Genomic DNA, 24,431 nt, shown 5'->3' on the forward strand with positions numbered 1-24,431 from the left:
GCCCCCTGAGCTGGAGACGGGAGGTTGAGAGGTGGGGTGGGCCGGAGATGGAGGGTTGGGGACATAAAAAATTCATTACGCTTAGCGGCACATCGGCGAGGGAGAGATATGACTCCTGGAGGAGGTTGGAGAACGGGGGGAAGTTGATAATGATGAAGAATATCAAACATAATGCGGCCCAAGTAGCTGCCCCGTCCAATTTGTCCTCGTCGCGCGTTGATCGCTTCCTTGGTGTCTGCCGGTAGGAAACAAGGACGATGGAGCATCTTCTAGCAGCTTCATGCAAATAAAACGAATGATGGAGGAGGAAGGAGAGTAGAAGAGGCCGACGAAAAGTGATCTTTAGAGTCCCCCTATGACATTTTTTTTTTATTTTAATAAAAAAAACGTTCCTAGTAGTGTTTTAATTATGATTATGAAGTTTTTAACCAAAATCCCACAAACGAAATGTCATAAAAAGCTCTTAATTTGAAGTCTCTGTTTCCAAAATCTCCTCTGAGGGGGCGTGGCTTTTGATCACCCACTTTTCTGATTATTTTAGCTCTCTGTTTCGCTTTAACCGCTGCTACATAAAATTATCAAGCAATATGGGTAATGTCCAGCCGTATGGTTCTGATCCGGATGTCAGCTCAGACAAGGAAGTGAAGATCTTCATGGACAGAACTTCCTCCAAAATCCTGATTCTTTCTCCGTCCAGTTCACCAAAGACTCTTTTAGCTAATTCTCCAATGTTTATTGACTGTGATCAATACATTCAATCATTGGTTTCTCAGAGTTCTTGATAAAATAATCAAAGCTAACATCAAAATGCTCTTTCATTGATTTACAATCCTTTCCAACTGCGGTCAAATGAGCCGCCGTTCACATTTCCGTGGTCACATCAAGAAGCTCCGTGGAGTCTGGTGGAGATTTTCCAGCGTTCTCAGTCCTGCTACCGGAAGTATTGGATGAAACTCACACCAAAAATCAAAATTTGACCACAAAAATGTGAACGGCGGTTCATTTGACTGCAGTCAATGTGAAGATACCATCTTCTCTTCTCCAGAACCTGAACTAGACACTAGGAACAGATGAGGGTTCTGTCTGTGGCAGTTTGTTTGACAGTAATTCAAAAGGAGAAATACTCGGAAAAGCAAAAACAAAAAAAAGTATTCTCTTTTTTAAGAAAAATGCCACACAAACATGTTAAAAACAGGATTTTCATTGGAGTGACCCTCCCTGTCCCGTCCATCAGAGATGGGCAGATGTCAGCAGAATCCCGCCTTCCCCTCCCTGACAGCGCTGCTCTTATGAGAGTTGTGCGCTCCCAGGCTCCCGTCGCCCCGCTCTCATTTTCATGTCTCTGACACATGTTCATTTGCGCGTCTCTGACATGCGGATCATGTTGCGGCGCACACGGGGCCGCGGCCTTTGATCCTGAAAAAGGCAAAGAACGGCGCCCGCGAGGAGGATGCTCGACGCCCACGGGGGAGGGGAAGCGGCCTTTTCGTTTGTGTCGGCAAACGGCGTTCTGATCAGTCTTTGCTGGAGTGCGTGCGACCGATTTGAGAGACTTACACGTGAAGAGGGGCCACGGGGGAGGGATCGTAGACGTATCGTCCCTGGGTATGTCTGTCGTCTATCGGCACAGGAGGGTGGAAGGACGGGAAGAACTGTGGCTGCGCTGTGAGAACAGAAACAGAGACAAAACCTTTTTTTAATCATGTGAATTCACCCCCCCTCCAATCTAAATAGCAGTTTTATGGTTGATGGTTATCTTTCAGCAGACCCACCCAAATGAGACCTCATTAAATCCACTGAGCTCGTGCTCTGCAATGTTTGACGAGGACGTCTTTGTGAACTCAAAATAAACGCCGATAAATACCAAAAGAAAAGCAGCCACATTTCTTACTGTGCCAAGCATAATGTGGTCCCTCACAGAGAAGTACAACCATCGGAATGAACAAAACCAGAACAAAAACATCCTTTTCCGTTGCTCTGTTTTGTCACAAATGCCACAAAAAACCCAGAAGCTTCTTTTTTCCCCCCCTCCAGATAAAGCATCAAAACATTTGCATAATACTTGCTTGGAAGCTTTTGTCTATTTTTACCGCAGAAGATGAAACTGTTGCTAGACGTGTACGAACTCATCGTTTAACCTCAAATTTGGTTCAAACCGAAAAAGGAAGGCTGCAATTTAATGTCGGAAAAGTTTAAAACCAGCAAACCATGAGTGTGGATTTTCAACCTGAGAAGGGAATCTCTCACAAACACATCGTGCCCTCGTTCACATGTCGCTGCTGGAACACGTGTCGGTTTATTGCAGATTTCTGAAGCCGCTGCCAAGTTGTGTCTCAGCACCCCGAGGGGAAGCATGTTTCAACATCTGCATAACTTCACGCAGCAAGACCGCGGCGGCTCGCTATGTGTTTTTACTCCGGATTGTAAACATTTGAGCCAAGAGGGCAGATGGTCACGCTGCGGAGTGCCAAGCGGCTCCACAAGTGTCGGGCCGTGACAAATGCAGCTGTAGCGCAGCGCGGCGCAGCAGGTGTGAGCGCAGGTCTGCGTCTTACCTCATCCTTCATTTATTCTCGAGGAGGGCTGTTGCAACGTTGGGCCAAAACGACAAGAATTGAGAGGAGATCTGCTAATTGTAGAACTATGAGTCTGTTCTTAGATACCACTATCAAATCATATCCTTTTTATTTCACCTAAAGAATGTATGGAGCAAAGGGAGAGAAGAGCTGATTGGCTGACTCCACATTCCGTGTGATTCCTGAGACAATCTTGCGGTCTTCTGCAAATTGCTTAAACAAACCCAGAAGGGACACAATCAGGGAAGCTGAGGGGTACAATCGTGGATTAGGACAATCAGGATGCCTTTCCAACAACCAATTCATGAGAAAATACTGAGAGTTCATACATTCTGGCCATCACCACATGAGCTGCACTTCAACTTGCTGTACTATCTCAAATCAAAACGGAGAAATGCTGCACCAGAGGGCATTTGGGAGCATTTTTAGAAGAGGCACAAGTGTCGATGTAAGGACATCCACACAACAAGAATTTACAAAAACTGTCCAAAAGTTCAGGAAAATGAATGTGTAGAGAGATCGCCTGCTATTCAAGATTCATATTTAGACATTTTCTTTGAGTATTTTCATAAGTCGGTGCCAAAATATTATACTTTTGCGAGCAACTTTCCTCCTCAAGGGAACATGGTCATGGACAATTTTTCCTATGGGTCACCAATGGGCAACAAGTTGTAGAAAACACTAATACAACGTGCAAGGGTAAATAAAGTAAGGTGAAACACAGGCATGTCGTACAAATTTCTCCTTCTTTCAACCGCCCAAATTTCGTGGACTACGCCAGTAGCCCCTTAGTGTTGTTCATGAAAAAGTGCACACTCTTTGCAACCTCCTGGCCCAACTGTTAGAATTTAGGAAAGAGACAATCAGAGGGTGGTTTGTGTGACCATCCTACAGGTGTCCTATTTACATATTACTAGCGAGAATCATGCACATTCCTGCATAGTCAGTAAGGAACCAGTACTCATACTTCACTAACGACGAATGTGTGTCATAAAAGAATCGTAGGACAGCTTCACCAATACGTGATTAGTCTAGTATTTGTAGACTTACATGATATACTTATCACTAACTTCAATGGAATGTTCCATTTGAGGTGGCCGTATGAGCTTCAAGATACACCTGCGCCCCACTTAAGATTTGGCCGCTTCTCACTAAGACTCTCCCCAACCCAAAACCTGCAGAACTCAGATGGGTCAAACCCCCTGTATGGGTGCATGTGACTAAGGATTAAGGTGCTTCATTTTGGTTGGTTTTATCTCCTCAGGGAGTAGTTAAAGTAGAATTTTTACCACTTGTTTAAACTAAGACTTGTGTCATCCCATTAAGAAATACTGGCTGGTAATCGGAAGCCATACTTTTGAAGCTAATCTTTCTTCACTAAACCTAACAACTGTTAAGTCTACTACATTACTGAAGATGTGTGAACCCATCATTTTCCTTTACTTGTGAATAAAACACAGAGACACCTGAGATGTTCTTCAGTCTGGACATTGTTGCTCAGTGTAACAGAAAGAACCACATCATCTGCAAAAAGTATCAACAGGATTATAAGGTTTTCATAATCATACCTGTCCTCCACTGGCATCTTTAACCCCAGAGCACTATCGCCGTGTGATTTTCACCAAAGCAAAATATTTACATGATTTTTAATATGTTGCATTTTTCTTAATGTGTCATAAGCTCCTGGGTAAAGTCTCAAATGTTCCAGGAATGGGCGGACCAAAGGCCAAGTCTCAAGCATCATTTTTTTTTTTTTAAGGAATTTTTTGTTCTCAAATTTCTAATTTTCAATAATTTTCAAGCATGTTTTAGAAACTTCCTGTTTTTTTTATTTCCATTTTTTTACATAAGTACATCATTTATCATGAGTTGTCATATTTTGATCTATTTTTTATGACAAAAACTTTTTATTGGGTATATTACATCAGGTAAAAATTACTCGGCAAAAGGGATGGTGTAACTTTTTATAGCAAAAGAAATTCTGCCTGAAAGTTACTAACAGAATCACTGACATTAGAACCAAGCTTTTTTAAAAAAAAAAAAACAAGGAAAAAATAACCCAATAGTGTGCCGTGTGCTTTATTTTCCCAGTGGAATTGGTTTGTTAGGTCAAAAATGTTCTGAAACAACTGCAACAACACACACTTGACTATAACAAAGCCATTTAAGAGTGTACTACATTTAGGATTAGACTCAGTATCATATGAAATGATATAAAATGTATTATATATTTTCACATTTTGGTGTTTTTGTAAAAGTAGATGAATCAGAATAAAAACCTGTCTTCCATTAAGAAGCGATGGGAGTCAATGGTAGTGGACACTCCAGATCACTCCCTTTGTCTGATGCAACCCAATGAAAAATTGCATCTCTCCTCTGTTAAACGCCTCGTCTTTCAAAACCTCCCATTTTTGCATCTCCTAGCACCTAAATACACCTGGATGATGCAAGTTTTGACGAAATCTGAACGTTGTTCTGAGAACAGACAGAATTGATGCAGCTACCGTTTTCTCAGAAGCCGTGGTAATCCCCTGGGGAGCGTTCATTTGGCTCTGACATGATAAATTGCTGAATTTTGGGGGGTAATGTGACGCTTGCTGTTACCCTAAAAACAACCGATTGGCAACTTTTAAGGGTATATGGTAGAAAAATACTCATTTACCGCTATAAATATAACCCACAACACTTTAGAAAGTTCAGCGAGTGAAAATAAAGTTTGCTGAAAACATGCAAGAGTTTTTTTATCCTGAGCTCACAGTAACAGAGATAAGTGGTAAAAGCCTCCCCCATAAAGCTCTGGCAAGCATCTGACCACTCTGACTCTGTCTGTTTGATAGTTTTCTCCTGATGACTCTGTTTTTTTGGCTCGGCTTGAGCTGGCAGATTCCAGAGCTGCTGAGGGAGGGAGGGATAAGGGGATGCTGGGATGGCGGAAGGGCTGGTGGTAGGGAAACGGATCTGTCTACTCTCCACATCTCACTCCTGCACGAGTAAACGGCTCAGAGCTGTCAGACTTGGAAATGAACCTTCGGGTGTACAAGAGCTGGAGGTGTTGTGCACCAAAAAAAAGCTTCCAACATTCTTTTACACTAACCTCTGTTTTGTTGAGGGATTAGGAACGAAATTACAAGTCTTGAAATTATCTCCAAGACAAAGTCATACACCATCATTTCCACGTCAACCACTCCTCATTGAATTACCCAGATCCCCCTTTTGTTTATGTCTCTGGAGCCGCTCACTCAGCGCAGGCCTGTGCACAGGCTGGACCTTTTTTTCTCATTCCATCATCACTCCCCGTTACCCATGACTTAGCTGCACGGCATTTCCCTTCCAACGAGGTTTGTTTAAACCCAACTAAAAGTTTACTTTACCGTAGTCCTGTCTAAATAGAGCCGGCTGCCTCTTTCACACCGCCACGCTTCTCCATTAGCAAGGCAAACTGGCCCTCGGTACTAAAGGGAGTACAGTCACACAGAAAGTGAAGGGCAACCTCTATGCAGCAATCCATCTGCCCTGTTTCCTGTGGAGACTTCTAACTGTTTACTCCCTCTACTCTGAATATTCAGATGATTTTTGTTCTTCAGTGCAGAAAAGAGCTTTCAGATTTGACAGCAGAAGCAGTGATGTAATCACATTGGTTTGTTTCACACTGATTGTTATAAACAAAGACTGACAAATTCAAGAATCAAACCAGGAAGTACAGCTTTGACTGGATACGTTCATGGATCGTCCTTTGAGGTATTTTAAAGGCCTTCTCAGAGGTTTTTAAATATGAATTCTGTAATTTTCTGTGGCTCTTTTTTTTTTCTCCACGAGTTCAAAACAAGCGTACATGTTATAAGAAATACCCAAACGGGGCTAACATGTAGCAGTTTTGATGTTTTTTTACGTCTTACTAACGAGGCTAGGAGTTAGCGTAGTCACAGTAACGTTTGTTTTAGCGGCATAAGTCTGATTTTTTTACATGTTGCAAACAAGGTTGGGAGTTCCAGCTATTGTGAACACGCTAACGTGGCTAAGGTATGTGTCATGGCTAACATGTAGCAGTGTCGCACTGTGTTCTTTTACGTGTTACTTACTAGGCTAGGAGTTAGCATAGTCACAGCACTGTTTGTTTTACTGGTAAAAGTTAGTTTTTTTTTACATGTTGCAAATGTCGTAAGTTACAGCTTTTGTAAATACACATAAGTGGCTAACGTATGTGGTTAACATGTAGCAGTGTTGCATTGTTAGGCTAGGAGTTAGCGTAGTCACAGTACTGTTTGTTTTAGTGGTAAAAGTTTTATTTTTTTTTTACATGTTGCAAATGTCGTAAGTTACAGCTATTGTAAATACACTTAAGCGGCTAACGTATGTATCGTGGCTAACATGTAGCAGTGTTGCATTGTTAGGCTATTAGTTAGCGTAGTCACATTAACATTTCCTTTAGCAGTATTAGTCTGATTTTTTTTACATGTTGCAAACAAGGTTGGGAGTTACAGCTATTGTGAATACGCCAACGTGGCTAACGTAGCTATCGTGGCTAACATGGCATTTTACAAATAAGTTATAAGGTTACTGTGAATCCAGTTAATAAAGTCTGACAGACAAATGGACTTAAATTGGACTCTTTTGTCAAAATTAGACAATTTATTGACGGTGAGTCTTATATGCGTAAAATACGGTTTACCGTTTTTAGCCTAAATTAAAAAATCTGGGTTGTTTTCTAGGATGTAGTTTCTTCACAGTTCAAATAGTTGTTAGAAATTCACCTCTGAGTTGTGGAGGGCTTGATCGTTAGAGCAGGGCAACCCCGCCCCTTTCCCAACCCCATTGCTGAAAGCTCTCCGTTTACTATCTCTAGCTTATAGCCCCTCAAACATTACCAGTGCAGCAAATATTGGAGACGAGGACTAGAGACGTACATGGATGTATTTGTCTGCAAGTGGATGAATCAGAATGGAGCCTATTCAGTATATTTTCTACATTACAAATACGATCTTTTTGAAAATGAATTTTTTGTCTGTTCCTGAGTCAAAGAATTTGAATAAAGAAATACACAGAAATGCAATTTTAAGCTAACTTTTATCCTCCATCATCAGATAATGCCACACCAAACACCAAAAACAGAGTTCCAGAAAGTTCAAATATTTAAATAACCTCAGTTCAACTTATTACATCTGCACTTTTCCTCTTTTTTTAGTTTTAATCATTTAAGAAATGGCACGGAAGCTATTGAGACGTGATAACAAATGGGTCTTAATGAAAGGGCAATTAGAAGCAAACTTTGACCAAGCTCATTAATTCTGCTTCAACACAAACTCCGTGAGCTCAGGTCCAAAAGCCAGCCTCCGCTTCATTAAAACAGGATGGTAATTGCCTTGTCCTTTATTGGACGCTTGAGTCATTTCAAAAAGAAGGGGGAGGATAAAAAACCTATAACGCACATGAACCGCGGTGTCCTTTCTGGTTAATCTCTGTTCATAATACAAGTGTTCCCACAAATGGTGTTCGCTCTGCTTTGGAAGGCATGCAATGTGATTTCTGCGGAAAATTTAAGATGTCACTCGCAATCGTGATTTGAGCTTCAATAATAAAAACAATTTCTTTTTTTGTTGTCAAGTCAGCACTGTGAGTCTATTGTCTTGATGGCTAAAGCTGGCTTTCTCCTCCGCTCTGGTGAGGGTTCGCTGCCTCCGCTCTAACCAAGTGTCGCATGCAGCCAAGGACGAAACTCGCCTCCATAAAGGCTGCACTTCCCATCCGCGCACAAAGAGCCACTGACAGACTGTCAAAAGTGACTAAGTCAGAGCGAGAAAAGGCCTGCTCCAGAGGTTTGTGAACTGCTAACGTGGAACATATGAAGCCTGTGCAGAAGCTGAGCGTGCCAGATTGCATTATGCCATCTTTTTCCTCGCTCATGATCTCACAGCTTAAGCATGCTCGTCTGCGGAGAGGCTGACGAATTACGCCGCAACTTTACAGCAGTTTGCGTCTGAAAGACACTTCATGCATTTGCATTTCTAAAAGCTCGTCGCTCCTTGCTGAACGTGAAGAGTTTTCCAACTTCATTGTACAAAATAGAGACGATCCGATGAGAAAAACTTCTGTTCAGCCCTTGTCCCAGATTTTTCTTTAGCTCTGTAAGCTTTATTCCTGCATGTATTTTTCCATTCAAATAAATTGTATTTATTTGAGAAAGAAGGGAATGTGGTTTTATTGCAAGACATAGAATAAAGCCGTACTGGCCATAGATCAGAGAAATATGGAACAAGGTCTGCAGCCATTCTATCTGGTTATGCATGCATGGATATTAAAATTGGAACATTCATGCATTTGTGGGTATAAACATAAATGCAGCCTACATCTTACTCTATGCTTTTGTAAATGTACCTTTTTATAAGAACCAGAACAAAATTTTTTTTTTTTAGTTTAAACCAGGCCAGTTAACCAGGTAACTGCTAAGAGACCCCCTTCCCCAACAAAATAAGACATGAAAAGAACTAATATTGCAGTTCCTCGAGTGACCACTTGAAGTTGGCTTTAGAAAAAAGTGATTTCCAACAGTAAAAAAAATTAAATTACACCAAAAGTCTAGTGTCAAAACTGTTTTTAATGCTTGTTTTCTAATTATGTATGCACAAAATTTTTTTTCAGAGGAATTCATGCAATAATGAGTTTATTTTATTTTATTACAGCTCAAATTTGTGTGTAAGTGGAGCGGCGAGTGGTGTTGCTGCTGTTGTGATCAGTGTGTGCTTCTTGGAGATGATGCACGGCTGGAACACCAACATTTAATATGTTTTGTGGTTACAAAATAGTTTTTTTCGCTTGTGATGGATGTGGCGAAAAATGTCATGTTTTGTTGTTTGATGTCAGTAACTACATTTTTGTCAATGGTTGTCTAGTATAAAGCCTAGAATAGAGATGTAAACTTCTATTGGGGTTATATCCCAATAGTTGTCTCAAATAATAAAAATGTCAGTAAAAATCTGTTTGTTTAGATTTTTAAGTGTTTAAAAATGTAAAAACTTTAATAAATTCTATATAGAGAGATATATCTCTATATATACAATATATCCTTATATATAATATACTGTATATATAGATATATCTATACTTTATATAGATATATCTATATATATATATAATACAGATATATCTATATATAGATATATATCTATACTTTATATAGATATATCTATATATATATAATACAGATATATATCTATATATATTATATATAGATATATATATCTCTCTATATATATATATATTATATATGTAGATACCGTATTTTTCGGACTATAAGTCGCACCGGAGTATAAGTCGCAGGGGCCAAAAAATGAATAATGAAGAAGAAAAAACCATACATAAGTCGCACCGGAGTATAAGTCGCATTTTTTCAAGTAATTTATTTTACAAACTGGTTGAAAAAAACGATATTGCATCATCCTGGAAGGTAAGTTATATCATTCATAAGTGAATAGAAAACAGGCTGAATATGTGTCAACACATATTAACATATTAGCATCGTGAAAAAAACGAAAAGGTGTAGCATTTATATAACATAACAGTTTTATTTAACTATAGACTCATCAACTTTGTATCTTTACTGTAATTAATTGCACGCAATCTCACTCCATATCACTAAATCCGTTAAATTCTTTGTCCTCTCTGTCACGTCTGAATAACTAAAGTAAATAAAGTAATTGCATAGATCACCATAAGAGGGCACTCTAGACTTACGGTCCATATCTCATCTCATTAAAAATTCGTATATAAGTCGCACTGGAGTATAAGTTGCAGGGACATTCAATCTATGAAAAAAACCGCGACTTATAGTCCGGAAAATACGGTATATATATCTATATATCTTATATATATATCTATATATATAGATAGATATATAATATATATAGATATATAGATATATATATCTACATATATAATATCTATATATATATATTGTATCTGTAGATATATATATCTATATATATATTATATATATATAGATATATATATAATATATATATCTATTTATCTATATATATATATGTGTCTAGTCGCTCTTTCCTCCACAGATATGCCGCTGACCCTCTGATCACTGTCAGGCTGGCTGGACACGAACATGAAGACACTCTTAACAGACTACCACTTTAAGCAGTTTGGAGGCTGTCTCCTCTGCGGCGGCTAAATTTTCCCCCTGTGATCAATCCCCTTCCCCAAAGCCACCGTGTTTACTTACGGTGAGACCTCAAGCTGTTTGAACATGTAAATAACACTTTCCGCGACTGTTTAGCTAAGCTCAATGGGAGTTGCTGTTGACTTTTGGAGTGCTTTGCTTAATTACAGGTCCCAGATTGTTTCAGGTCTAATGGCCTAATTACCGCTGTATAAATTAGCCCTAATGTTCACGCTGTGCAGGGCATTTTCTACTGTATTGCAACGCAGAAAGATAAAAGCCAGGCTTTTATTCAGCAATAGTGAGGGAAGCGAGCGGGGAGGTTAAATAACAGGAAAATTGTCACAGATTCGCTGGCTGCTCAGGCTGCCATTCATCATACGCGGCAGGCTGGCAGGTCCCACTCCGTCCTCTTCCTCTGTAAATCAATAGATTTCTTTCCGTTTTATCCCTTTCTTGCTCGGTTGCGCTCACGCCCTTTAAACGCAAACGGCCTCTCGATGGGTAAAAGTAATTAACATGGTGCGGAAGAAAAGCAGGGCAGCAAAGGAGAGACAACGAGAGGATAACAGGCTTTCGCTCTCAAATGTACATTCCATCGCTACTCGCTGTCACGAGTAATTTGTTTGTCAGGGCTTAGCACGACCGTCGGTGCCCCGTCTTTGTGGTTGTGCAAGTCTATACATATTTGCTGTGGGAGCTGCTGTTCACTCAGGTTATCTCCGCATGCCACTGCTGACAATTTTAAGAACATGATTGTTCACCGCAGAACACACGATTTCGCCCTCAACTTATTAATGTCTCTTCAAAATTTTTGAAGCCCTTTCATTTGAGATGCGAATGCCTCTGCAGGACACGCAGATGCTTCACGGTGTTGAAGCATCTGCAAAACATTTACCGAGTCAATCTTAACAAATTGCACACCAGCATGAGGATTTCTTGCCTAAGAGGGGAAGCGAAGCACGCACAAGGTCCTTCCAGGGGGCCTCCAGCTCCATCCCAACCCCAACTTACACTCTGTTTTTCTTCTCTTTCCTTGTACCATATGGATCAGGGAGTGAAGGTTATTTCAGAGGGCCTCCACGGAGTGCCAATCTATCTCCAACGTTTGCAGAATTTCCCCCAGATTGGGGTGAACTGGGGAGCAGAACAAAGAGCTATGGGCTGGCCCTCTCCCTTCACTCTAGTACCTTCATGCTCCCCCTGTTCCCTGACCCAGATGAGGAAACAGGCAGCAGTTTATCGGTTCTTTACCCCCTCCTTGCTCCTGTCTTTTACTTTGCATCTGTCTATCTACTTTTAAGTAAAATATAATAACTCCAGGACGAAAAAGATTCAATTTCTGGTCGATACAAAAACATTTCTTCATCTGTCCCATTTGTATCCTTTTGGTGCAATGTTTGACATCTTTATCTAGAACTTGGTCAGTACATAAAAAAATCCCACAAAGCTTGGATTATCCTTTGAAATATGTTTGTCTTAAAATATATTAACAGCTGTAGCAGGTGAAACTGCTGAGCAACACAGACTGGACAGAAGCTCACAGCCATATAACTGTTGGCTAAATTACATCTTAAGTTCCCTTTTTGTTTCTTAGTCTTAAGTATAAGAACTAATCCATCACATCGAGCATTTTCTCACCTGTACTTTTTGTTTTGATTGTGCATTATTGCTCAAAATTTTTGTTAAAAAAAACTAATTCAAGGCTGCAGGATGAGCTCAGGAAAAGCAGTCTTTTCTTGGACGTGCTACAAAAAAACAACGAAAACAATCAAAAAAGGGAAAAGGCAATGTTTAGGCCAAAAACTCTCAAGTTCACACATAGTTACACAAGTTTCCTGACTGTTTTCGGTCTTTACGTACAAACTGTGCAGCCATTGAACGCTTGTTGCATTAAACCAGGTCAAACTTTAACCAATTAAGGACTCAGATTTGGTAGTGGCGTCTGGATATCGTTCCCTTGAATTCACATTTGGTGATTGATCATGTAGGATAAATTAATTAGATTAATCAGATTTGCACCTCTTTGACATCTTCACACAAAGCCTCTTCCAACTTGGGAAACAAGAAAAACAAAGAAAAGGAAGAGGAAGCCCCACCCTGCTTGTCCAGTGTGAATGCTATTAGGTATATGCACATTCAAGAACCTGCATTTTGCATGTTCTTAAAACCTTGTCTGTACATAACTTTCATCTTAGCCATTTGCACTGTACAGTGGCTTGATTAATATGGACGATAAGGTTTTTTGGGTTGTCAGGGTCGAGAAGGTCCATAGAGAGGAGTGGCAGGAGTTTAGGGGATGTTGTGAAAATGGAACGTACTACTGTAATGTCATGTGTGTGGTAAGTCAATAGTAAAGTTTTCGTAAGACTAAAGTAAATTGTACGCACTTCTGACGTCTGGGTAATGCTGTCGTACGGTGCTGCATACACCGGGAGTTACTGGTTGATATGTAAGTGCTCGTAGTAGAAAGATGACCATACAAACTATGCTTTGATTAATTTTTCTCATTTCTAAGGCCGAATTCCTCGCCTACCCCTTCTTTTGTAAGTGTATTTGAAGGGGTAGGGGTGTCCGAAATAGTCCAAAAGAAACTAATTTCTTTATGTGGGTGTGCTCTGACGCACAGAAGTTTACACTAAAATGTAAGTAATATAAAAACAATATTATTTATTTTCTGAGCTACACGCTAAAGTGGTTGATCGGCAAATATTGATGACGTCATAGAGGGGTAGGGTCGTCTGAATTTGAAGACACTATTTTTCCATGACTCTCCACTTGGGGGGGCTAAATGTTGGAGAAGAATTTGAATTCGGCCTAACAGTAAGGCTGGACAGTGTTCCCCCGCTTATTCACGGTTTCACGTATTTTCATAGATTTTTTATTTATTTTTTATTTTTTTAGAAAACCATGAAGTTAATAGCTGAAAATGCTGAAACTGATAGCTAGCTAAAATATTAGTTGAGTGCCAAGTTAGCCTAAAAATCTGAAAAAGCCTCTGTTTTCCAAAATAGCTAGCATGTAGCTGAAATATTAGCTAAACTCCAAATTAGCCTAAAAAACGGAAAAAATCCTAAATTAGCCAAAATAGCTAGCATGTAGCTGAAATATTAGCTAAACTCCAAATTAGCCTAAAAAATGGAAAAAAATCCTAAATTAGCCAAAACAGCTAACATGTAGCTGAAATATTAGCTAAACTCCAAATTAGCCTAAAAAATTGAAAAAAATCCTAAATTAGCCAAAATAGCTAGCATGTGGCTGAAATATTATCTAAACTCCAAATTAGCCTAGAAAACCTTAATAAATGCGAAAATAGTCCAAAAAGCTAGCAGAATGTCATAACTTTCAACTTTACTACACTCTGACTCCATATAATATAAAGTAACGGGATAATTGACTATTAAAATAGTCGATGACTAATTTAATAGTCAATTAATTGTAAAAGCCCTAAAATCAATCACTATGACCTGTCACTTGCACCATGTCCACAGGAAAATTCAGTATGTACATTTTCTCTTCATGAGTTCACCAACAGTCCAGGACCTGGATATTTTGTGAAGACCACTTGTTTAACCCGCAGACAGCCCATATCCACCTATAAGAGCAGTTGTAACTAGTTTTTTAAATATGGAGACAGTGGAGTAATGAAAACGAGCTCTGGAACGTCTCTTTTTGACAAAATCCCAAAGCGTTAAAGTTCATAATTACAAGCTGATTTGAATACTTTGTTCAGAGCTGTGAAAGCCTGTAGCTACAGAGTAGGAAATAAATCATTAAAAAATTGTCTTGCATTTGTGATTTTAATATTAAAGCTTCACAACCACCAGTGAAGTCTTTTACTATGTTTTACTACTGCCTCCAAGTCCTACCCCTCTATTTTTTCAATGTCTTCTCAGAGCGAGTCTGCTCAGACCTCAGGGGAAAAGTGGCCATTATTTGGGCTAACAGAGGAAACCATGTATCACAGAGTAAAGACCAGTGTCACAGCAATCAAACAAATGACTGCTGGCCTCTGCCGGACCAGATGCGGGGCCGATGCCCTTTGGACCAATTAAGATCTTTTGAGTGCCTCAACATCTGGAACTCTCTGATTCTCCCCCTTTTTTCCCTCCGTCTCTGCGCTCCTTACATTGATGTACGGAGCAAATACCCTCTGTTTTACCCTCTTTCTCACTCTTGCATGGTCCTCCTAATTCTTGCAGTTAATCCTGCTCTATCTGCCGCTCTCATTATTCAAAGCCTGATCTCTCCCCTTTCCCTCCTCACGGCATTCCAAAACAAGGACAAAGTTGTAATCCATTTACTGCACCCCTGTCAACAAATTCCACCCAAATAATCCTAAAAGACTTACAACCAAGCCTAGGTACTATCAAGGGAAGGGAAGAGGAGAAAGAGGCGCGTAGAGGCACAGAGGGATGGGGAAGAGTACGAGGAGTGTAGGAGTGCAGGCGGATGGAACTTGTGTTACAGTAATTTGAGTCTTTGTCACGCAGGTGGTGCCCAGGGGTTCCCTCAGTCTGGGCGAAGAGACAAACTGAAGCCCGTGTAAACTTTAAAGCGGATTAACCCTGCCGCAGAGCTTTAATGAGACCTGAAAGTGTCGGGCACCGGAGAGCCCCGGCAGACTCCGCCGCAATCCTGTCGAATCCCAACGGCCCGCCGGCGGCCCGGCACGGCGCTGCAGCTTCCAGCTGTCCCGCTCGCAGCGAGCCACATCAAAGCAGCACGTCAGGGAGAGTCCTCCAGATCGGGAGGGGGGTGGCAGGAGAACATGTGAGAACTGAGGAGGCAGGAGTCGGAAAGAAAGCATGCCTGGATGGTGGAATCCCTTATCTCCTCCTGAGAGGATGCTGCTCTGTGGCGCGAGATTGTCTGGAGCTGCCACCTGTCCCAGGCATCTTTGAAGGCAACACTAAAGCCTGTGATGGGCCTGACCTCCTTGAGTTGCCATTCTTTTATGTCTTTCTCCATTTTCTGCTTTGTTACACCCCCTCCTCGTCTCTTTTGCTCTTCTAAGGCTCGGTCTGTAACACCCACAGCCAGTTCTCCTCCCTCCAGAGGTATCTCGCATTTCACCAGCATGCTTGAAACATTTTAATTAAGGCTGTGTTCATCAGCCCCCTCAATGTGTTGAACAATAAGTACTTGTGGCCCTCCAGAGACAAGAGCCAAGATTTGGTTGTTGGCTGTAGGGATGAGGTGCTTATCGTCACCACTAGTGCTGGCCGATATGACGATACATTCCATGTGGGTGAATGTATATAAGTGAAAATAAAGACAAATTAAAGAGACTCTTCACAAGGAAACTCTGTCTCGTGGTTTTACGAATTGAAACAGACGATGCAGGCAGCACAAGAAGAAGCACTTTCAGGTAAGACTGAGATTTGGTTGTATTTTGGATTCAAGATGTCCGACGCGGAAGAGAAGACGGCAATATGTAGGCTATGCAAGGAGGGTGTTACCGCGCCGATGCTAACACAACAAACCTTCTATCGCGCAAGGAAATTCCACAAAAATTAAGATAAGACTACATGGCCCAAGCCTTCCACGGAGGACCGCGGTGCTCCGCGCCTGGTGTGAACCACACTATAAGTTCACAAGGGCGCCGAATGGAAAAGGCCTCGGTTCCGCGGCACTTCCACATCCATTGTAAACCAGGGGTAAGGTTGCTGGGTCAATGTAATAATGTAATAATGCTGGATTTTACTTTATAAACTAAAATAAACCCAAATGTGCAGCGCTACTATCACAGGAAGTAAACAAATCTTCAAAATAAAGTGTCAGTGAAGCTTCCTGTTTTCATAGTAAAACTAGCAAGATTGAAGTTCCGCTTACTGGCATAAGTTTTGGAAAATATATATATATATATATATATATATATTTGTTTATATTGTTTTGGTAACTCTTAGTTACAGGAATTGATGTAGTTTCAGCTGAATTTTGTGCAAAAATCTGTTTTTCTATCCAAAAACTTGAAACTGTTGTGCACCTTAAAAAATGTTTTTCAAAAAATACTTATAAATACCTTTGGTTTTTGAAACAAATGTGAAGGCTGCTGTATATCACATCACTTCACATTTGATTTATTTTGGTGCATCAAAATGTTTGTTTCTCAATTGTGACTTTTCAGTTATGTGTAACTTAAAATAGTCAGAAAAGTAAGCTAAGACAGTCTTTTCAAAGGATAACTGAAAATATACTTTATTGTTGTATATCGTGATATATATCGTTATTGTGATTTAAAATAATGTATATCGTGATATACAACTTTTTTTCCATATCGCCCCGCACTAGACAATTGTGTCTATTCAGTTATGTGTAACTTAAAACAGTCAGAAAAGTAAGATATTTCTTTTTTTAGAGAATAACTGAAAATATACTTTATTGTTGTATATCGTGATATATATCGTTATTGTGATCTAAAATAATGTATATCGTAATATATGACTTTTTTTCCTTATCGTCCCGCACTAATCAACTGTGACTATTCAGTTATGTGTAACTTAAAATGGTCAGAAAAGTAAGCTATTTTTTTTTCAGAGAATAACTGAAAATATACTTTATTTTCATATATCATAATTGTAATATAGTAAGGGTTTTTCCATATCGCCGAGCACTATTTACTGCGATGCATGTGCGGGAAATGCAAATGTAGGACGAGGTTTGGATTCAAGGAAACAAACGTCAACATGCAGAGGTGATTATCCTGCTACAGGGTGAGTAAAAAGCTGAAGATGTTCTCCGACAGCGAGGAGGAAGAAGCCCCCATGAGTCTTCTGGTCTTGCCGCTTCATGTTCCTGCTGCCAGCAGAGTTTACTGCGGCTCTCCTCTTGGAAGGACAAGACACAACAAATCTTCGTCTTAAGCCCTTTCGCACCAACAAAGTGCCATTGTTTTCACTTGCTTCTGTGACTCGACTGATTAACCAATCACACTTGCAAAGAAGTTAAATGCAGTGACAGATGTCGGAGGGTTGATATTAAGAAACGCTGAGTATTCCTTCTTCAGATCTCCACAAATTCTTCTTAATTCTTCTAAGCTCCTTCACATTTAATCTTGTCATTGTTAATGAGGACTGCCATTATGTCCAGATATTCAGTTCACACTCGTAAGCCTTGTGGTAATAGCAGCACATGACCTTAAGATGGTATGAAAGTGCATTCTTGAGGCCCTTCAAACTCTGCTTAACCCTCTTAAATCATCCAGCACTACAAAGAGGGCACAAGCATGTGAGAATATTTTCTATCTTACAGCATGAGATGCCTCTAATAAGCTGAATAAAAGGGGATCATCTGATTATCCCTAGTGCGCTGGACCAAGGGGGCCGCAGCCGAGCGCAGGCCCATGTTGTTCTTTCTTGATGAAAGGAGGTGGATGGAAGGGATCCCTCTCCATTGCCTGCAGTGTGCCCCAGGCTCCTCCACGCCGGCGCACCGCTGGGGGACTCCGCCGAGCCACCGCGCTCAAAAAGCCAATATTGAAACAATCACAAAGACAACACTTACCCTTGAAACCGGCACGTGTCTTCTCACCCCGGGCTTTGCTCTCAACTCCCCACTTCACTGGGGGTGGAGGGGGGTGTTTGAACCTGCTTTTCAGACAGTTGTCACATTTACACCAACAAGAGACCATCAAGTTTGTTCTTTGAATTCAAATTCAGAAGAGTCCCTCCACCCCAACAACCTTTACAACTTCCTTTTTGCAGATGAGACTCTGTTCTCTGTTCAATTAGTACCAAACAACCAAAGACTTTTCTTTCCGGAAAATCAACCTTTAAACTGTAAAAGCACTAAATTTCACCAAGTATTTGTGTCTTTAAGTATCTTATTATGTTAGATTTAAGACAAAAATCACTTAATATAAACTTTTTAGTAAGATATGACTTGTTTTGAGATGATAAATCTTAAATATTTCTTGTTGGGTCATTTTGATCCTCAAAACATCTAGTGAAATAATCTGTATTTTGTTTTAAAGTAGATGTTTTTATTTGATTTATGTAAACTACAAAGTTTAATTTGAATCATAATTTTAAGGATGCATCTATCTCAAAATGTGTCATTCAATGATTACAGCTTGTAAATAAGGATAGCTGGACTAAATGATATATGTAGGAAAACGTCTACTTTCAAGAACTCCTTTTGAGCAACACACACTTAGTTTAAAATACAATATGTCAAATAACTAAAGGTATGTATTTAAATATGAGTGTTTTATAGCTCACTTCAAAATATTCTGTCTTAAGTGCGGGACATTATCACTTCATTGTAAGAAATCTCAAAATTCTACTAGATTATTTCGCTTATAACGTGAGAAAAAACATGTTGCATTCTATATTTTTAACTAATTTGAAGAAGAACATTTCTCCAGAAACAGCACCACTTCTCCATACTTTCAAAGATTTAAAATATTTTTTAAGATGTTGTATTGGGTTGAAATGTTTTTTTTTTTTAAAAACAACACAGTTGAAAACTTTTTTGGTCACATTTATTGCTGGGATCTTAAAAAAAAAAAAAATCAAATTATCATTACAATTAGTCCAAATCAATTTGCTCCAAACTTTGACAAAAGAAAAAAAACTTCAAATTTTACTGTCATTTTTGGCTCCATTTTAAGGAAGTTATTTGAAAGTTTCATTCAAATTTGACTTGTATTCATTGTCATTATTTTGAAATTAAAAATTTAGATTTATGTTCCAAGAATAAGTGTTTGTCTTAGATTTTATATATATTAATTAAAACGAACCAATTTGTTTTAGGATTCTTATTTTGTTCATTTTTTTCTAAAATGAGTCACTTTTTAACTAGTTTTCATCAAAATAAACTACAATTAGGTTAATAAAAACTCAAAAAAGTACAAATGATTTGCTTAGGACTAGCAAAAAGTGTGTATTATTAGTCTGTATAACATTGTATTTGTAGTAGTTCTAACAGTACTTCCTCTTATGATTGGATTTCTTGATAAGTAAAAGTGATTTGCTAATATTACTTTTTACTTACTTTTGTCTTAAGATTTGTCTCCCGTTTCTAGGTTTTTTTTACTTGTTTTTGAAGTATTTGGAGAGGAATTTTACATCAACAATGAAGTTTTTCTGATTGGCTGCTTCAGTACATGGAACACATCCAGTCAGAAGCTTCCAACTTTGACTGCTGCTAACTTTTTTTTTTTTTTTGAGAATGCCTGAGATCATTCAAGGTCAGGAAGGCTTTAGCGTTAGAGCTTTAGCTCCAAGATATGGGCTGGATCTGTTAAGAGGCTCAATGGTAAAGTTATTAGGAATACGGAACTATTGTATATCTTTTCCATTCTTCCCTTTTCTCCTCTTTGGTGTTCCAGTGCGGCTTTTAATCGCTATTGTCACCAAAAAGCTCGCCGTCTAGAAAAAGAGGAGGAAGTAGAGATGCCAGGAAGTGGGCTCACCGTTACCGCAGGACCACTGACCACCACACAATGTAAACACATGTCAGCGCCGTGCCTCCCATTCACTCCTTTAAACAATTAAGACTTTTTAAAAAGCCTTCTTGCTCATTAATCCTCATCTCAATCCTTTCTTCTGATCCTCCAGCAAAGCCCCATGTCTTAGAGTTGTGGTAAGGAGGATATGGACTCTTATCCAGTGTTTGCCCAAGAAAGGAAGCTAAGACGCTGGCATCGCCACGATTAGCGAGTCCTAACAATGGGGGTAATGTTTCCGTGGTGCCTCCTCTTTTCTGCGCTGAAGTGGGTGTAAAAAGCAGAGTAAACACAGTCTGAGGCCAAGGACGTAAGAGAAGAGGGAGATCGCAAGTCCGGGTGAATAGCAGAGATTTACCCCGAGGATAAACCCCCCCTCTTTGCTCTCTTCTCATTTCTCAACTCCCACATCTACCCGGGATTCGAGTTAACGACCCGGCGGCCAGGTGTGGGGAGGCTGCAGGTGCCGTCGCATTTAGGCACATTAAACACTGACACACAACGGTGCGACGGGTAATCTGATTTACCTGGTTGTCTGCTGCGTGGCACGCCGTTGTGTGCAAGCGCAGCACAAAGGCTTACTGCCCCCTCTCCATCACACAGGCGCACCTGGGATGAATTTAGATGGTGACAAAGCCCTCATAGTGAGTGGAGTCAAAGCTGTGTGTGTTTGTGTGGCTCTTTACACCTTGTGGTGCAGGAGTGGTGACAGACGCTACAGGCTTCTGGTTCAAAGCTGGGAGGGGGGGACAGGTTTAAGGGGACCCCTTTCGTTCCGCTGACCCTTAGACCGGCAAAGCTCATGGGGACTGAGCTGCGGTACTGGGTTCAATCAGACAGAATGAACGCGTCGCCTTCGGGGACGCCCCACATCCTCAACACCTGAGGCCAGAAGGAGGTGTTTTACACTGCAGCGCTTTCATCTCAGATCATAAGTCTTTCAGAGCGCCGGACGGATCAGAGAGACCACAGAGAAACGTCAATAAAGGAGCCACATTTGGCCATTTTTATTTTGTAAAAATCTAAAAAGTGTTTTATTTAATTAGCTTTCAGTGTAATTGGTTTGAGAACACACTTTGTATTTTGATTTCACCAATTTATACCTGAAACCTTAAATGACATGTGTTAAAGTCAAGGCCCGGGGGCCGGATCCGGCCCTCCAGATAATTATATCTGGCCCTCCAGATCATTTTATTTTATTGTTATTAATGTCTCGATTTTATCTTGCGTTTATTTCTAACTTGTATAATTTTGACAAAATATATTTTTATGGAGAGTAAAATATTGAAAATTATTTAATGTTTAAATTGATTTATTCTGGAATAAAAGTTACAGTTTTAAAGTTTAAAAAAATGGCATTATACTAGCTTTTTGGACTATTTTGGCATTCAATAAGATTCGTTAGGCTATTCTGGAGTTTAATGTTTCATGCTAGCTGTTCTGGCTACTTTTTATGTTTTTTATGGTATTTTGAAGTTTAGCTAATATTGAAGCCACACGCTATTTTCTTTGTTTTGCTTTTTAGGCTGTTTTGGAGTTAACACTCTAGCTGTTTTGGCTAATTTTGGATTTTTTTTCTGTTTTTTAGGATATTTTGAAGCCTAGCTATTTTTTTCAGGAACATGCTAGCTGTTTCAGCAAAGTGTTTTTTTTAGGCTAATTTGGCATTTGGCTATTTTTTCAGCTGGCTATCACCTTCAGCATTTCCAGCTATCAGCTTTAGTGTTTTTAGCTATTAATTTCAGCATCTTCAGCTATCAGCACTAACATCTTCAGTGGCCAAATTCAGCTAAAAGCATTCACACTAGCATCATCACAGGTAATGCTATATATTTAGTTCATAGCTATGTTAAAAAGTTATGGTTTTAAAGTTTTAAAAATTTAGTTTTAGTGTTTTTAATAAACGTTTATCCTCTTCGGCCCGCAACCTAAGGTGTGTTTTGGATTTTGGCCCCTTGTGCGATTTGAGTTTGACAGTCCTGCCTTAATTCAATCAGAATAGTCGCAATTAAATCCTTAATAGATCATCTTTACACTGGATTATCTTTTAATCTATTTTCAAAACATTCAGATTTTTTTTTTTGGCACAGGGCAACCCCACCCCCTCTTCCTCTTCATTCCTGAGAGCTCTCTGTTCACATTCTCTCCTGCTTGCAGTCTGTCCAGAATATTTTCTAAGTCACAAAGACTGCCTTTTAAACAGATTCAAACTGAATTTGAATTTAAAAAAAATGCTCAAATTAAATTTTAATTCTAATTTTATTATTTTTTATTTATTTAGCCTTTATTTTCCCAGGAAATCCCATTAAGATTAGATCTCTTTTTCAGTGGAGACCTTGCCCAAAGGGCATCAACACAAGAAAATAAACTAGAATTAAAACAAAGTAGAAATAAAATAGAATTTTCTTTATATATGTCAACTATATTTATGAAACTGGCACAAAAACGTGTTAAAAACAGAGAGTGGTCTTTAAGAACAAGATGGCTCATTGGTCAAAATAAATTGGACTTCTATTCTTCCACTATTTTCGGGTCATTCTGCTAAGCTAGAGATTGAGAACTGCAGTTAACAAGCCCTAAGTGTAAGAATACACTTCTTTGACTTTCAAAATAAAAGTTTTCTAAAAGTCTTATGGTGGATGTTGCAGCATAAATGACAAGAAGATCATTTTTCAAGTGGAGAAATCAAATATATTTTATAAAATTTGCTGTAAAATTACAATGTAAAGAAGAAGAAGCCATCAGGCTTAAATTTAGCTAAAAACAAAAGATGCACAGACACGCCTGTCTGAATGCTGCTTCCATCCGACATTTTTTGTTTGTGTTGTTAATTCAGAGTAAAGCTGCCAGAAGCAGAAAACAGAGACAAATCTATGAAGTCTATAAACACCGTCTGCAGCAGAGTTTATATTTTATTTATCAATGCAAGCTGGAGATATCAAAAAGGCCAAAGGCATTCATGTAAATGGTTGTCGTGACTACTTCTCAGAAATAATGACGACTAAATCAGTGATTATGAAGGTATTGGATGTTTCAAAAGGCGTTTATGTTGACAATCTAATGTAGACCACTGAATTAAATAGATTTAGAACTATTTCTAAAGTTTGAATCAAAATTTTAAGGAGAATATTGACAGTTAAAAGTGTAAAAATGGAAAGAATTTAGTTCAAATGTAAGAACAGGATCTAAAAGGAGACCATTTACAAAAGTTCAATGGACAGTTTAAGCAGACGCCCATAAAATATGGTCAAAAAGTCAAAGTCTCTTTTTCAGTATGCTTTCGGAAGAGCAAAAAAAAAAAAGTTTGTGGTTTTGTTACACAAAGACAAATCATCTAATCATTCCCTAATTATCAAATATTTTAATAAATGAAGAAGCGTTAAAATGTTTCATTGTTGCTGTGAAACTCCTCACTACACGGGGTGTAGGGAAAAAATCGATATATCGCGATATTTTGTTTGGTGTATCAATTCTAAAATGCTGACAAGACAATATTTAAATATTTATGAGCATCTTTCAGCATGTTACTTTTTGTTTTCCACCTAAACCTTTGACCGCTAGTTGGCAGTACAGCACATTGAGCTTGTTTGAGCAGTTCTACACCGTGACCAACACAACAGCGAGATCTTGCGAGAACCAGTTTGTTTGTTATGAGACATACTTAGTTTTTGCTTGGGATGGGTACCGAACCAAAACTCTGTGCCCTATTGTATTAGTATACAGTTAGATTGCTTAATGTTGTGATCATTAAATAAAATTTTATTACAAAAGGTGAAGAATTGCTCTGGGACCGTCTTGGGATATATCGCGATACGTATCGTATTGTGAGACGTATATCGTATTGTATAGCCAGGCTCTTTCCAATCTTACTACACCTTAAAATGAAATGAACTTTTTCGTACTTTTCTCTCTTGTTTAAATTCTCAAAGTCCAAACCTTAATAGTAACTGAAACTGAAATACAAAAAAATAAAAAAAACGTGCCAAAGGTGAACTGCATTTTGCCTAAAGGGACCAGAGTATAGGACCAGATCTATCTCGGTGACCTTGTGGTAGACTCTCTGCCCTGATACTGGGAGGCATCATGAATTCAAATCCATGGCTCAGAACTCTAAAACTGGGATCAGTGGCTCCCAGGTTTACACTCAGCAGTTAGGGGTTGGATTGGGGGGTTCAACCAACCAATGGTTCCAGAGCACCCCTCAATCTGTAGTTCACCACTCCCCAAGGGAGAGGACCAA

The 24,431-nt window shown here is 39.3% G+C and overlaps 1 protein-coding gene across 4 annotated transcripts in view; it reads right to left on the bottom strand.

Moving 5' to 3' along the window:
* gli3 (GLI family zinc finger 3) overlaps positions 1–24,431 on the bottom strand; it is a 156,493-nt gene that overhangs the window by 71,190 nt on the left and 60,872 nt on the right. For all 4 annotated transcript variants that reach the window (XM_024280157.2, XM_024280158.2, XM_024280155.2 and 1 more), the window contains one exon: positions 1,558–1,663. In XM_024280157.2, the coding sequence (XP_024135925.1) occupies positions 1,558–1,663 (106 nt within the window). The remainder of the gene's footprint in view (positions 1–1,557; positions 1,664–24,431) is intronic.

Source organism: Oryzias melastigma, linkage group LG20 (genome assembly GCF_002922805.2).
Source record: "Oryzias melastigma strain HK-1 linkage group LG20, ASM292280v2, whole genome shotgun sequence".
Lineage (NCBI taxonomy): Eukaryota > Metazoa > Chordata > Actinopteri > Beloniformes > Adrianichthyidae > Oryzias > Oryzias melastigma.